At 59.5% G+C, this 16,213-nt stretch overlaps 1 protein-coding gene across 4 annotated transcripts in view; it reads left to right on the forward strand.

Moving 5' to 3' along the window:
- Positions 1-2: 2 nt before the first annotated feature.
- Positions 3-16,213, forward strand: part of VWC2 (von Willebrand factor C domain containing 2) — a 46,912-nt gene continuing 30,701 nt past the window's right edge. Inside the window, exons 1-2 of one of the 4 annotated variants that reach the window (XM_072955496.1) lie at positions 3-223; positions 1,932-2,706. In XM_072955496.1, the coding sequence (XP_072811597.1) occupies positions 2,035-2,706 (672 nt within the window). In that variant the 5' untranslated portion in view covers positions 3-223; positions 1,932-2,034. Of the gene's footprint in view, positions 224-356; positions 790-1,494; positions 1,607-1,931; positions 2,707-16,213 lie in introns of those variants that run through there. The other 3 variants (XM_072955495.1, XM_072955498.1, XM_072955497.1) reach the window with 3 other exon arrangements.

Consider the following 16,213-nt stretch of genomic DNA (forward strand, 5'->3'; position numbering starts at 1 on the left):
GGCGCAGGGGAGGAAAGAAAAAAAAGCTAACACGGCCTTCGAATTCCAGACTGAACACACAGTCCGGTTCAGATTTTTCAACAGTCGCAACACCAAGCGGTCCTCAGGGAGGAAAGCCGGAGGGGGCCGACTAGGGAGGAAGAAATTAAAGAATAAAAAAAGGGAAAAGGCGAGCTGAAAGGGCCAGGGGAGGATGCGGGGCGGCCGCGCGGGAGGCTGACAGGTGGGTCTGGGGCCCCGGAAGGGAGCTCGCGGGCGGGGGGCCCCGAGCCCCTGGGCCGCAGAGGAGGCGGGGAGGCCGGAGGAGGGCGCTCGGGCTCCCACTCCGGCCTCGGTGCCACTCGCCCGCCGCGCTCCGGGCGTCTCTTCCGCGTCCGACGCGCCGCGCCTCGCGCAGCATCCCTGCCTGGTCCGGGGAGCCCCTGGCCCCGCCGGAGGAGAGGCGCCAGGCCGAGGCGGGCTGCCCCCAGGGCGCAGTCCGTCCGTCTTGGGCACGGGCGCCGCGGGGAGCAGAGCTGGCGAGGAGCGGCGGAGGGCGGCGCGGGCGCTGACGCGACCTGGAGCCACGAGCGGCGGCCGCCGGCGGCGCGACGAGCCGGCGGGCGGAGCCGCCCTAGCCGGGTGCACGCGCCGGGCGGAGCGCGCAGGTGGGGCGGCCCTCTCCGCGGTGCGCCCCGCGCGGGTCCCCTGCCGGCCGGAGGATGGGCGCCGGCCTCCCGGGGCCGCGCCCGCCGCTGCTGCTCCCGCGCCCGCCGCGAGCCCGGCGTCCGGCCGGCGCCCCGCGCTCATGTACGTAGGGTGGGCGCGCGCCCCCAGGGCTGGGGGTGCGTGCTGGGGGGCAGCGCCCCGGGCACCGTTCCGGCTCCCAAGGCGCGCCTCCGAACTGCAAGTTCGTATTTCTGGGCGATTCGCCTGGGATGAGGGCCGCCAGGCCGGGGCTGGGGGTGAGCAGGGGGCGGGGGTGACCGGAGCCCCCCCGGAAGGGGGTGGGGACGAGGGGGGGGACAGCCACCCCCTGGAGCGCGCCGCATTCGGGGCTGGGGGAGGCGGAGGGCCAGGTGGAGGAGGCTGGGTTCCCAGCACCCTGCGGCGTCTAGGGTTCTGTCGGCCCCTTGGGGCGGCAGAAAGTTTGGGACCCAGAGAGGCTTTCGGAGACTAGGAGAGTGAGGGGTTCGCCCGCGCCCAGCGCCGTGCACCCCTGGCCCCCTCCCCCTCGACTGCGCACCTCGGTGCTGCCGGGCATCTCTGCCCCGCCGCCACGACCCCCCTCCTGGATTTAAAAAGAAAAATTGTGAGGCAGCGCTGCGACCCACGCAGGGGTCTCTTGTCAACGCCCCGAGTCGCTGAGCGACTGCCTGGGCGCCGGGATCCCCGACCTCGCGGCGGGGGAGGGGTACTGAGGATTGGGGGGGTCGTCGGGGACTGTCTTCCTGCCTGGGGAGGGCGGGGAGGGGGCGTCTGCTGCCCGCGCTGGCGGTTGAAAAGTTGCTGGGGATGAATCACCGGGCCCTAGGGGCTGCCTTCACCCCCGCCCGTCCCTCCGCCCCAGACGCCCTAAGGCGAGCGAGGGAGGGGTCCCTCGTGTCCTCCACTGCGCAATTCTGCGGTGGGTAACCTTTAGGAAAGTGTGGGCAGCACCTCGGGAGGGGCACCCGGGGCTCCGGAAGATGGGGCGCCCTCCGAGCTTCGCAGGGGGCGCGGGCCCGGCTGGCCGCCTCCCCGCTCCTCACGGCCGCGGGAGCGGCACCGGCGGCCGGGCTTCCCCTGGGACTTGGCTTCCGCGGACGTCTGCGCCACGCGGGACGCCCGAGCGCCCCGGCCGGGCCCCGGCGCCGGGCGTCCGGCGCGCGGATGTGGGCAGCCGCGGGGCCGGGCGGGGGCCGCGCGCGCGCGGGCCGCGGGGCTCAGCTTGCGCTGCTCTCTCTCCGCAGGGACGGCGGCTCCCGGCTGGCGGCGGCGCGCCCCCGGGCTGTGAATGCGACTCGCCCCTCGGCCGCGCTCCCCGCCCGCCCGCCCGCCGGGACGCGGTAGGGGATGCCCAGCGCGGCGGCGATGGCAGTGGGCGCGCTGTCCAGCTCCCTCCTGCTCACCTGCTGCCTGGTGGTGGCTCTGTGCAGCCCGAGCATGCCGCTGGAGAAGCTGGCCCGCGCGCCGGAGCAGCCGGGCCAGGAGAAGCGCGAGCACGCGTCTCGGGACGGCCCGGGCCGGGTGAGCGAGCTCGGGCGCCCGGCGAGGGACGAGGGCGGCGGCCGGGACTGGAAGAGCAGGGGCGGCCGCGGGCCGGCCGGCCGCGAGGCGTGGAGCAAGCAGAAGCAGGCCTGGGCCGCCCAGGCCGGGGCCCTGCCGGCGCGGCCCCGCGGGGACACCCCGCGCGCGGAGCCCCCCGCCGCCCAGGACGCGGCGCGGCCGGAGCCCGAGCCCACGCCCGAGCCGCCGGAGGAGTACGCGTACCCGGACTACCGGGGCAAGGGCTGCGTGGACGAGGGCGGCTTCGTCTACGCCATCGGGGAGAAGTTCGCGCCGGGCCCCTCGGCCTGCCCGTGCCTGTGCACCGAGGAGGGGCCGCTGTGCGCGCAGCCCGAGTGCCCGCGGCTGCACCCGCGCTGCATCCACGTCGACACCAGCCAGTGCTGCCCGCAGTGCAAGGAGAGGAGGAACTACTGCGAGTTCCGGGGCAGGACCTACCAGACCCTGGAGGAGTTCGTGGTAAGACGCGAGCGCCCGCCGGGCGCCTCTGCGCCTCCCCGGAGGGGGTCGCCCCGCTCGCTGCGCCCCGGGCGCGCCCCGGTGCCCAGAGGTGGGCGGCGCTGCTTGGCGGCCGCCAAGCCCAGTCGCTCTTTTTCAGGGCAGAGCTAATTCTTTTAAAAGCCATGTGCCCAAGCCACATTCATGCGTTCTGCTCTTCGCTATAAAAGGGTTTCCTTAGAGTGACGCCCGTGGCACGAAGGGGAAGCTGACCGAACAAAAGTCCTGGTTCTGCTTTTAACATCAGTTGACAGCTCCTAATTGAAGAGCGCTGTGGCCGAAATGCTCACCTACTTTCAAACACAGGGTAGTTTTCCGTACCATGTGGGGTCGATCCTTCAGCCCGTTATAAATAAGCCACTTTCCTAGATTATACGTTGGGTGCCATGCAAATGCTCTAGAAATTGAAAGGGGGAAAAATGCTTGCTCATCGGATGCCAAAATAGACGGCAAAAAAAAAAAAAGAAATAAGTACTGTTGATGGTTAAAAATTGTTTTATTTTAGACGAGTTCTGGTCATACTACTAACGGCGCGGGCTATTTACTGAATGCTGGCTGTGTGATGTCAGTATTAACTGAGTTAAAACTCACAGCACGCTGCAAGGTAGATGACTGTCTGTTAGCTCCAGCTTATGAAGAAGAGGAAACTGAGACACAGGATAGTTAAATAAGGTGGAAGCAACACGGCCTGTAAGAAGCAGAGTCCTGTGTCAAGCGGGCGCGCTGTTAGCCCAGCCCCACGGGGCCGCGTGCAGGTGGAGATACTTCCCAGGGCGCTTGTATTGCCCGGGGGTGAACTCCAAAAGCCCTGCTGCTTTACTAGTGAGCTTGGGAGGCAACTGCCCCGCCATCCAGCCATTCCACCCCCGCCACGGTCTGCTCACCCTCTGGCCTGGCTCGACTTGGCCCGCTGACTTGGCATGCCAGAGCTCTCCCGGGCAGCAGGGGGCATCCTGGGACCCACCATCGCCAAAGCTGAGCAAGGAAGGCAGCTGGGGAGGGCGGCTGTGGGTCCCCGGAACCTGGCCATGCAACAGAAGTGAGTCAGGAGCCCTGCCCTCAGAAGGCTTCCTGGTTGCTGGGGAGCCGGGCAGGTACGTCTCCAGATGTTTTGGGTATAAATCAGAAGTGCCGAGGCACAGCTGGCCGTGGGAGCTGGGGAAGCCGGAAGGAGGGAACCTTCCAGGTCGGCCTGGGACAGGGTGGCAGCCAAACAGTACCCTCCTGCTTTAGGTGCGTACAAAAATCTCAGTGTGGTGGGGCAAAGACAGAGCAGTGAGTTTCTCGTTAATAATACTGGATTTTCACACCGCGTGCTGCTCCGTAGACAATTCTTTGGAGCGTCCCGTGGAGGGGAGGGTAGAGCTCAGCGGCAGAGTGCGTGCTGAGCAGGCAGGAGGTCCTGGGTTGATAAAAAAAAAACCCAACCACATCACAGAGCAAGACTCACAGGTAGAAGGAAGAATTCCAGCCTCCGTCTTAGTTGCTCATTGCCAAGCGCTGGGTGCCCTGGGGGAGGGCTCCCTTATTCGGTTCCTGTTTTCAAAAATAGGTCGATAGCTCGAATGTTTCACAGTCTGGAGTTGAGAGATGTCAGGAACAGAACGGAGACCGGGGAGCTGATCATCTCGGGGCGAATCACAGTACCCGTAAAGTGCATCTTACACCTTCCAGCAGCCCTTCACTCAAGGAGCCTTTAACCCTGCTAAGGGGCCCATGTGCATGAATGTTGCAAAGCTGCCGCGAAATGTTAACGCTATTCCTGCTCCTACCAGCACAGTGCAACTATGTCACAAGGCTTGTTCCTTTCTGTTAGTATCAGGAAGGTTTCCAGGCATTGCCCGAAGGTACCCTGGCTTTGTGCAAGCTTCCTTTCCACCTGCCAAAGAGCAGGAGCGCAGAAGGGCACAGGGTCAGCAGGGAGGTCCCAGGGGTTTGTGCGCTGCAACAACGGGGCATTGTCGGGACGTGATGCTGAGCGCCAGGGCACGGCTGCTCGCGTGCCTGCTCCTCCGGGTACCCTGGGCTTCAGAGGAGAGCCGTTGCAGCCTGCAGTCTGCATGGTGCAAAGTACAGGGAAAAGGGAGAAGGAATGCATTTTGTATCTGAAGCGCTTTGCACTTCGCCGAAGAAAATGCAATTCAAATGGAGGTGGTGGTACAAAGGGTCCTGCTTGGAACGCTGGTGACCGTAGCAAGGATGGAGGTGGAAGGGAGGCCGGTTCTGGACCTCTTTCCTGGGGGGCACTCGGGCGTTGAGGTGGTCTGTTCTCTGCTCTCTGAGAGTGATGGAGGCTGGACGCCGTGGGTGGGTGTCTGAAGTCAGAAACCAGAAGCCAGATCCTTCTTGTGCCTGGATGCGCGCTGGGCCCTGGACAGAGCGTAGCTTCGCCCGCCCTCCTGGGCTTCTCTTTGCCTGGGTCCGAGTCCACTTGCTGTGCTCTGCGCAGTCTTCTCTGTGCTCCAGCCTGCCTTCCACCTCCGCTCCCTGCTCTTTGCCCCACAAAATCCCCCGTTCCTCTCGGCCTGCTGGATCTCAGCCGGATGTCCGCTGAAGACCTCGCTTGCTTGGACGAGATACTGTTAAGGTGTTCATAATAGAGTCATCTCATTCCTGCGGGGGTGTTCGCGATTTATTTTGTGCAGCCAAATAAAAACACGGTTACTTGTAGGATTTCCTCCAGTGCTGCTCACTTTGTACCAAGTGTCCTGTCTTCACCTTATACCACCCGGCATCCAGCTCTGAGTCAGGAAGCCTGCCTCCCGGTTTATAAGTTTTCTAAATGAATGGTGCTCCCTGCTTCCCGCGGTATGGCTCCCGTGGGCAAAGAACCACTGACCGGAGGCCGTCAACAACAGACATTTATAGGCTGGAAGTCCGAGGGCAAGGGGTCAGCAGGGCCGGTTTGCCCCGAGGCCGTCTCCATCCCGCACGGCCTTCCCTCTGTGCGTGTCTGTGTCCTGATCCCTCCTCACAGGGACCCTCGGCGGACTGGATTCAGACCAGCTCATATGACCTTTTCCCTTTGTCGCCTCTGGAAAGATTTCGTGTCTAAAGGCAGTCACATTCTGAGATATCAGGGTTAGGCCGTCAGCATCTGAATTTGGGGGGTGACACCGTCCAGCCTGTCACGTAGGTTGTCGGGGACCAGAGTGGCCGTCCCAGGCCTGTAGGGTGGGGGGCGGGTTGCAGTAGCAAGGCTGATGGGCAGAAAGAATTTACAGACAAGGCACAGAGTGATGGATAATAAACAAATGAAGGTCTGACAAGCATAATTAAGCGGCCCACTGAGAGCACCGTGAATCCGTCTACTCCATGCCGGGCGCCGTCAGGAACTGTCACATCTCTTGTGTCAGTGAACCCTTTACCCCGGGGTCTGCTGATCTCTTTCACACTTGCCCCTGGTGACGACCGCGGGGGCCAGCAGCAGGTCAGATTTGAAATCCAATTCATGTAAAACCATTCCATTTCGAACCTCAAAAGAACTTGTCCCCCCTTGCCCTCCACACCTGGGAATCCTGATCACCGGGGACCCGTGGAGCTGGAAATGAGGTCTGCAAGCTTGTTTCGGTGTTTTCTCGAACCTCATGGAATGTGTGTGCCTCCCCGAGATAAAGGCGTGCAGGGGAACCGAAATTTCACCTGCTTTTGGGGTCGGGGTGGGATCTGCCCAAGGTGTCCAGGCTGGAGCCCTGACTTGCAGTTGGAGGAACCTCGGAAGGAAAAGAGCACATGAATTATGGATCAGCAACGCCTGCTAGGCTGTCTTTTAACGCGTGGGGACTATTGGACGGGAGATAACTGAACGCAGGTGAAGTTCTGGACCCGTGAGTCACACCAGAGCCTCAGCATTTGGCTTGCTGCAAAAAAATCTCCTGGCTGGGAATTTATGATGAAAAAATAGTCAAAAAATCTTACATGAAATTTGGAATCAAAAGTGCCATCTAAACAGATCTCTCTTGCAGTTATGAGAAAGTGCCAGTAAAGAGAAAGACAGTCTCGCAGTATTTATAGTCTTTTGGCGAATGCTGCTTAACCCGGAACAAAGCCATCATTATCCACCTTTGCAAAGTTTAAGTCCCGCAAGGTGCGTGTTCTTTTCCATAAGTCAGTCTCCTGCGTGTGCTGTCGCTACCATGGAGTTTCTTGTAGTTTCTAAGAAGATTTTGCAAGTTCTGGATTTCTTAGTTTCTGCCTTTCTGGCTAAAGCCATTTAAATGGCACCTTTTTTTTTTTTTTTAAGAAGAAAGTCCATGTGGTTTCTCTGGGCCCTTCAGACGTGTCCCCAACTCAGGCAGGGGAAACCCAACTTAAATAACTAACCGCTTATTAACATGTTCCACACAGTGCTTGACTTGCGCATCTGGTGAGACGAACGTTATAACGATGTCCTGCAGGACATTTGGTTCTGCCCGAAACCACTTGGCATGGCCCGAATATTCTCATGGACTCTCTGGATAGGACCAAATGTTGAGGACCTTTTGCTGTGAGCCAGGTGTCTTAGGGAGATTTTGAACCGGACCTGTATCTGCTAACCCCCCGAAGTGTAGGCTTTTGTGATGGGAAGAAAGAAGCCGGCGTTTGTCCTGTGCCAGTGCGCTGTATGCACTTTGGGAGAATTTACACAACAGACTAATATTAATGGTATTTTTTATGTTTATTATTTTAAAGGAGAGAAAATTAAGGCTCAAACCACTTAAGGAACTTGATCAAAGTCAGCAGGCCCGTAACTAGGGAAGCCGGGTTCTGAGGCCTGGCCTGCCGGACCCTGAGCATCGTGCCCTCCCCACGTGCCTGCAGCTGCTCGCGGTCCCTCGGGGATGGGTGGCACCTTCTGTGTGGCTGAGGGGATTTGTGATCCGTGGAGGAGGGGAGGCGCCCAGCCCGCATCTGTGTCTGGTAAATGCTGAATCAGTGTGGTGGTTTTTATATAGTATTTCGATGGGTATATGTTGTGTTTCACCCAAGCCATCGAGGACCCAATGAGTAACTGTGTCCTTCAAGGCCTGAAATCTTGAGTTGTAGGGGGAACGGGACCCCCATGAGGACAAAGGGCCGGGATTCCAGGCAGGGCGCTGGATCTGGACAGGTGGGCGGCCCTCGGGGGTGACCAGGCCCTCGGCAGACCCACCGCTGACCCGACAGCCAGCCCCGGCCCAGGTTGCTGCTCTGCGCGGCCCACCGCACAGAAGACAGGCGTGTGACTAGTGCAGACATCTGACAAATGAGAAGTCATTGTCTGATTGCCACCTGGTCGCGAGAGCGGACGAGTCCCAGGTGGCAGCCACCTGCTCCTTTCCAAGGACACCTGCTCGCCAGCTGACCACACCCCTGCTTGGCCTGACTTCCCCGTGGTCCTGCAGCCTCACGCCTGGGCGATGCCCTCTGCCCGCAAGGGGAGAAACTGCCCCTTAGAGAACCAGTGCCTTCCTCCACATCGGCCAGCCGGCGGGCATCCGGGGAGGCCCCCAACCCTGGTCCCACACCGTCACGTCCTGCCCCGCAGTTTGGGTGGACAGGCAGCTCCTAGAGCTCCGAGGGCAGAGGACCCACCGTCTGAAGACGCCCCGGTGCCGTGTTCTGCTCCATCCTTGTGCCCCGGGCAACTCTCAGAGCCTCTGGTGGTAAAGAGTGGACGGTATCCTGCTTGTGGCCCACGTCATGAGGAGGGAATGAGGCACGTGTGACCCTGCCGAGCTCTGCACGGACAGGGGAGTGGGAGCCCGCTGCTCGTGTGGCCTTGGAAGTGTGCTCCGTGGAGCGTGGACCTTCTGGGAGGTGCGGCCCGCAGCCAGAAAGACCGTCTTCATCAGCCTCCAGTCTCGGGGAGTCCTCACCGTTCGGCTGTGTTTTCCTGTAAATGTCTCCTTCCAGATCTGACACTTCCCAACAGCAAACTCACTCCTGCATTCAGTTCCTCCAAAAAGAATGCATCTTCGGAGAAACATTTGCAGGCGCTGGGCTGGAGAGCGGATATGCGGAGACAAAGCCTCGGGGCCCTCCAGCGAGGGGGCTGCGACCCAGGAGTGTGCAGCGTGGCGAGAGGGCCCTCAGGGTGGAAGGCCAGGTGGAAGCCGCTCGCCTGGACTCCGGGGCTGCTGCTGGGCTGTTTTTAAGTGACGGAAAAGTCCTGGGGTTCCAGGATTTCGGGGTGGGGGGAGGACCCGAGTGTGTCTCCAACAGAACATGCAGGAGTTTGAGCCAAGGTGGTGGGTTCCCGCCCGAGCCCAGGGCCCCTGCAGCCATCCTTCACGGTCCGTTCTGCCCGCAGAGCCGGAAGACCTCCTTGCGGCGTGTCTGTTCCAAGGCTGAGATCCTGCCAGCTGGACTTCGCTCCTTCTATTTCTGTCGGGCCCCGGGGTGCGGCCAGGACATCCAGTGCCTGTCAGATCTGCAGAAAAGGATGATGTCAGGCCTCTGCCCGCGGCCCTGGGAGCTCTCGCGGAAGCCTTCGCCCCAAAGCCCAGGGATGGAAAATCAAGGTGCCAGGTGGCTCTGCACGTTCCCTGTTTGGGCAGAAGAGAGTTTTGCTTTAAGAAGGTGATGAGGCCACCCTTGCCGGGGAATATGGGAGGCTGATGGCCTGAAAAGCCACCGTGCATGAAACAGGACTCGTGACATCCTGGGTCTCACATAAAACACATCTTCTTAAAAGCATGGCTGAAATGGCAAAAAAAAAAAAAAGAGAGAGAGAGAGATTAATCCCCAGGGGTGGGAATCAGGATACACAGAGATAAGCCAGCCTTTCCGGGGCGGCTGTGAGCATCGCTGACGCCTGAGGCCCGACCCTGGGTCCTCAGGGCCAGGCTGCGGCAGGTGACACGTCCGGGGCCCCAGGGAGACAGAGTCAGACCAGGATGGGTCCCGGAGGAGCCTGGCCTGCCAGAGGGCGGAGCGGATGGAGCCCTGGACGGGCCTCAGCACCTGCAGAGCTGGAAGGGTCCTTCTCAAGTGTTTCTGTCTCCATTCACGCTTCCCCGAGGGGTCTGAAAACTCCAAGCGGCTTGTTTTTATTTAAAGGGGTCCCAGGCTGGCCACGCCCACAGGCGCAGGTGCCGTCCATCCAGGCTGCACAGCATCCCCACGAGTTGTGTTCCAAGGAATGTGATGTCGGAATACAAATTACACAGCAGAGGGGAGAGCGCCCTGAGCCTGAGGCAGCCACGACCGAAGCCGCCAGATCAGGCCCCGAACAGGAACATTCACAGAGAAGTAAACGCTGGGTTACCCCGGGGAGGCTCAGCCTGGGAGGGCCTGGTGAGGTGCAGATTACGAGATGACCTAGGGAACCAGCAGGTGGAGCTGAAGTTTCCCAGAAGGAAACCCAGGTCCACAGATGGGACAGAGGGAGACGTTTTGATACGTGGACACGAGACAGAAAAGGTGTAACACACACCCGATTAGAATTTTGAAAGATGTAGCAGAAAACGTGGAAGAAACGAAGACAGAGTGTCCACGATCATCTAGTCGGAAGGCCTCTGCTTTCTGATCGGGGAATCCCAGTGCGTCTAAAGAAAGATAAAAATATATATATAAATGTACATATATATAATCTCAGCTAACTCTAACATCCCGCGGGGAACAGACTGAACCCACAATGTGGCAGGAATTAGGCTGACCGCCTGAAAACCCAAAGCAGCGAAAGAAAGTGTTTAAAAGAACAAAAAGTAAGTGTTCATGCCATTTACGTCCCCAGCCAGGCTGCCCTCCAGGAAGGAGCTTGGACCAAAGTGGTTTCAAACCAAAGCAGCGAGCGGACCAGCCACACACCTTCCCTGAAAGGGCTTCCAGATGCAGCCTGAAGGCCGAAATGCAGGGAGAAGGGCCGCGACCCCAGACGCAAAGTCAGGGGGTCGAGGAGGAGCGGATGGAGGCCTGTTGCTTCACGGAGCTGGGGGCCGGGGAGCCTGGTGGCACGTGGAGAAGATGTGGTTGTCGTAACGGGATGCGGTGGGAGGATGCGTGGGTCCAGGCGTGCTGCCGGAACCCTGCGGGGCACAGAACAGCCCCCAAACCAACGCCAGGAGGCATTGTCACCGTTCTGAGCAGACGGGAAGCACCATGGAATGCAACCTGTATATGCTTCTGGGGAAAACGGCATTGCTGGGGGCGAGTGCAGCTTCTGACCGAATCGTGAAACAGATGGGACGTTTTCAGAGGCCCCTCCTTCTGCCGGTCACAGGTGCCACCAAGCTCCAGCCGGCCGTGCGCGATGCTCCGGCCCGTCCTGCGATCAAATTCAGACCACTTCTGAGTGGAGTCTCTCTCCTGCGTGGCTGTCGGTGCCCTCTGCCCCCCGAGCAGCCCAGAAAAAGCGGATGGATCGGTCCCTCTGTGTGTCGTGGCTTTGCTTTTGTCATGGTTCACAGGCTGCCCTCATTTCTCACTCTCTTGTCCAACTTTAAAAAACAATTTCTTGCCTATGTTTTACTTTCAAATTTGGCGTGTTTTTGGACAAGGTATGGCAATATTTTTGTTTCAGAAGGCTGGAGACAGCGGGGTGGGGAATAGCGCAGGGGTAGAGGGCGTGCTTAGCAGGCACGAGGTCCTGGGTTCCATCCCCAGTGTCTCCATTAAAAAAAAAAAGCTGGAAACAAATAAAATACAAGGTTAGTTTTTAAGCAAGCCACGACCCATGCTTATTAATTCCCTTTGAAGTGTCAGGGTAGCCCCAAGCCCCATCACACTGCTGCATTGTTGACACTTCTGTTCTGGGGATGCAGGGCCCTGGGCCAGTGGACAGGGTGTCACCCGGGCATCTCTGTCCCCTGGGGCCGCACGGAGGGAGTCTGCAGGTGGCCGGGATGCGGGCGGCCCCTTTCCACGCGGAGCAGGGCTGCCCCGGGCCCCTTTGCATCATCTATCAGGTCACACGGGCAGACGTGTCAGGGACGAGGAGGAGGAAGAGAAGGAATTGTGACAAGGCCGCTGCCTTTCTCTGGGTCTGTGAGGAGCTGGGGATGCGTGGCAGGACCGCCCGAGGGCTGAACTGTGCTCTGATGTCAGCCTCTCAGCGCAGTGGCTCCCGCAGGAAGCAAGTTGCCCTCCGGCTTCAGGTGCCCTCCAGGACGTCAGGGCAGTTTGCCCAGCCTGCTCCAAGGTGACCGCAGGGACCATCCAGCGCTCAGGGACGGTCTGAGCTCAAAGACAGACCCTCTCCTGTGAGGGTCCCTGCATTTTCTCCTCCACCTGAGCTTAAAACCCCTCGGAAAGAGGCTTCCTTACCTGGAGCCACGGCTGGCGCTGTCCTGCTGGAGCTGCAGGATGCTCCGAGGAGAAGTGTGGGACCAGAGGTGACAGCCAGGAGCACCCGCAGCCCCGGCTCGGGCTGGTGCCCGGCGCTCTCCGGGTGATGGGCAGCCGAGGCCGGCTGGTGGGAGCCGGGCTCCGGCCTCAGAGGGCGTCCAGCTGGGCATCCGGTGGCCGCCGTCTAGTCCCCCGTTGTGAGTCTTGTTCTGGAGCTGCGTCCGCTTTGGGCAGGAGCGGCTTCCACGGTCCTGGGGTCACCTGCATTGCATTCTTCCCTGCTGAGCGTCTCAGATGAAGAAAACCACACGGTTTTGTCGTGTCCTGGGGTGTGTCCATGTCAGGAAGAGGTGTGCATGTTGGTTTGGGTGCGTTAAGCATCTCCCCCGTTTGCCGCAGTCCCCACCACTCCCTATGCTGCACCTAGCTCCCGCCTCGTCTTCTTAGTTGACTTAATTCCCTGAAAGAATCTGAATCTGGTCCCCAGGAGAACCCATCCCCGGGTCACACGCTCACACCCATCTTTCCAGAAGACACTTACTTGGTTATTTATATATTAAGGGAAAACCGTGTCTCTGTTTCTTTCTCCTATGGATTCCCTATCTTCAACGCTTTACACTAATTCTAAAACAAAAGGGTTTCGATCTCCGCATTGTTTTGTTTCTTTTTTTTTTTTTAAAGAGGAGGAGTTTGTTCAGCCTTGTCCCCCCCAGGCTGCCCGGTCTCTAGGTGGTCATGCCCAGTGGTGTCACGCCCCTCCTAGTAAGGTCTGAATTTGTTAACCCATGCATGAGCAAAGTGTGTGAAATTAGTGCCATCAAAATGCCACTGTCCCCCGTGCTCCCAGGTGGGAGGAGAGAGGCCACGCCCTGACGGGGCCCGTGTTGGGGGGCAGCACGGAGTCCAGCCGCCGGGGGCACCTGTGGTCACTGAGCATCTCGCCGGCTTCTCCTCCACTCTGCACTGGTCTGTTCGCAGCCGCCCGGGGGTGGGGGAGGGAGGTCAGGGGATGCCCCTCGACCCTGTGGGCACACATCTCCCTCCACTGCAGAAGTGGGGTTGCAGGTGAGGTCTGCTCAGGCTGCCGTGACAAAATGACAGAGAATGGGAGGCTGAAACTGCAGAAATTTACTCCCCGGAGTTCTGGGGGCTGGAAGTCCAAGTTCAAGGTGGCTGCACCGTCTGGTTCTACTGAGGGCCCTCTTCCTGGCAGGCACACGGCGCCTTCCCACTGTGTCCTCACGTGGCACAGAGCCATCGCTGCCGCCCCTTAGAGGAACACTAGCCCCACCATGAGGGTCTCACCCTCGACCACCCATTATTACCCCCAAAGGCTTCGCCCCCAAGGCCGCTCTCATTTAGCTCTTCACCTGTTTCCCAGAGCAGGAAGCCCACTGTGCAAACGCTGCCAAAATCCACCCCCTTGCTTAAGCCAGGACCTGCGGGATCTTAATTCACAAGAGGGTTTGAAAGACAGTTTGAGACGGAGGGTCTGGCCTCCGGCTAAACCGTAAAGAAGGAAAAGCCGCTCTTTGGTGCCTGAGAAGAAAGCCGGGCTGTGTCGGGGGTGTCAGCCCGGTGCCTCTCGATCCGTGGTACTGACAGCTCCCGGGGCCAGTTCTTAATTAAGTCCCTTTGTGCGCAGATCCGGTCTCTGACAGCCCGCGGAGGGACCAAAGAGAACAAAACAACAGGGCGCAGGAGACAAACAGAAGCCGTCGGCTGGGGTTGGAGGCTGGAAGGTGCCACTGCCTCCCCCGGGAGGGAGGGCGGATGGCGGGACACGGAGCAGGTGGGGCGAGATGGCCGCGCGGCCCTGACTGATGGACGGGCGTGGAGCCTGGAGGACGCAGGCTGCCTGGCGGCCGCGGGACCCGCTGCTTCCCGGGGGGGAGACAGAGCTTGGCGACGCCTTGGCCTCGATGGGGACAGGTTCACCCAAGGAACCCGCATCAAGTTTGGGGAAAGATTTAGTTCGAGGGGACTGTTGAAAAGAAGGGTGGGGGCTGCGCAGCATCGCCCAGACTTCTTGCAGGGAGTCAGAAGGCGCAGGGCGTGCTCGGGGAGGTGGCACGGGAGTGGCCCCCCGAGTTCTGGCCGCTGCCCCGACCTCCTGTATAGATTTCTGGGCGATTGATTCACCAGATCCGTGCGTGTGTTTCCATCCCAGAAAAAAACCAGAGCTGGAAAGCATTGTTCCTGCGTGTCCCTCCAGCCCCAAAGTAACAAGACAGCAGGTTATCAAAAGCTAACAGACCTGGCCCCTGGAACAGACGGGGACTTGGCGGTTTCCCTCAGGGGCATCACGTGGGCACGCGCGAGGCCGGACGCTCGGCAGCGGGAAGGGACGCTTCGGCCACCTGGTGACAAGACGGCGCCAGCGGCGTTGCGAAGGGCCAAAGCCAAGGCTCCTTTTCGCGGAGGGCCGTTTCAGCGCCAGCCTCTGGCCACTTGTTTGTGGGTTTGAGGTTTTCAGAGCAACGACGTCCCGGGGTCATAAGGTCTGAGCGGAAGCCAGAGGCCCGACGGGCAGTACGACCTTGCTCTTTTCGTCTGAGAACCGGTCTTTGAGTTCAGCTCGCCACGTCGGCGGATGCCGGGAAGCGTCTGTTCGTACCAGTTTCTGGGTCTCTTTGGGGCAGGTCGTCGGCCCAGGAGGGACCTCCGAGGCCCCTCTTTGTCTCGATGGTGTCCCTCCATCCTCCCCAGCTGACTTAACCATATTCCAGTCTGATCTTTCCCTGCCCCTCCCACCAAAAGCGACAGCCCTTGCCTTTAAAATCCGTAACAGGCACCCAGCTCCCAGCTCAGCTGGCACCGACCGTTCCCTGCCATTCTGTTTGGTTTTTTTTCCGTGCATTTATGTCTCAATGTCCCCGACCTCCGGGGAGCCCTGAGGTCAGTGACTTGGGTGTTTCCTTGCATCTGTCGTTGAGAATACGGGATCCCTTGAGGCAGTGAGCCTCTGGCATTGCTCCCTGGAGGATGGAGACGTGGCCGGGGAAAGCCGGCTCCTGGCATCACTGTCCCAGGACCCAGGTGTGTGTCACCCCCAGTCAGCAGGACGGAGGTGCCCGCATCTTGCATCGTCCATGTTTGCATTTGAAGCTTGTGGATTGAATGCTTGAGAGAGTCAGAACCCTCCCTCGGCGACTCCGTATAAAGTTCAACCATTTATAGGAAACATTGACAAAACACAGTGGAGCGGTTAGAAAAGCTGTAATTAACGGGCCGTGGGTGGCGTGATGTCCGCCCCCAGGGGCAGGATTTGATTGCTCCAGAATCTTGAAGTTTTGCTTCTTTTTTAATTTAAAAAAATTGTTTTTAATTGACATATAGTCGGTTGCAATGTGTCCTTTCTGGCGCACAGCGTCATGTCTCAGTCGTATATATTCACATGTGTTCTTTTTCAGATTCTTTTTCATTGAATAGCGTTCCCTGTGCTACACAGTATCAACTTGTGTGTCTGTTTTATGCACCGTAGTTAATATTTGCAAATCTTTATCTCAGACTGTGCGCTGAGAGACTCAGGGTCCACACACTTCATTACACAGCATCCTGCCCCTTCTGTCAAGTCACGGCTTGAGCGTGAGTCTCATTCCAGGGCCTGTATGTCCTCCTTCGGCGGATTAAACGTGCCATCCGCATCGTGAACCCTCGGAAGAGGACAATTTGTGTCTGATCCTTTTTCCTCCCGAGTGGGTGTCTGATCCCCGGGCAGCTCCTGCCGAGGCGGGGAGCGGCCCTTCCTGAAGCCAAGCTGCAGATTTTTCTCGGTTCAGCGTTTTCCAACACGCGCCCTGCACGTCCGTTTCAGCTCTTGGGTCTTTCTGAGCCTGTCTTTCCTGACTTGGTCAATGCTCATCCAGCCTTTTCAGCGTTTTGCACCAGCTCCGTCACTGGAACGATTCCGGGCGTGACAGAGGCGTGGCCCTGGCCCCCGCGTGGCACCGAAGCAGGTGTCAGCTGCCCAGCAGACCCGGAGCAGGGCTCTGGGTGGCAGGAGGACTCAAGGGGACCTGGGTCCTTGGGGATGCGAAGGAAATGGAATCAGGAAAGTGCAAGGGAGAGGCCAGCCCAGAATTCAGTGTTTCTCATTGTGTTCATGTTAATCTTCTCTTGTGTCCCTGCGGAATCCATCACTTTGGGGGTTAGAAGGATAAACAGACCCTCCCCACGGATGGAAGGAAAGGAGGAATGGAGAGAGGGGTTTGTCTGGGGC

This window comes from Vicugna pacos, chromosome 36, assembly GCF_048564905.1.
Source record: "Vicugna pacos chromosome 36, VicPac4, whole genome shotgun sequence".
NCBI classification, from domain to species: Eukaryota; Metazoa; Chordata; class Mammalia; order Artiodactyla; family Camelidae; genus Vicugna; species Vicugna pacos.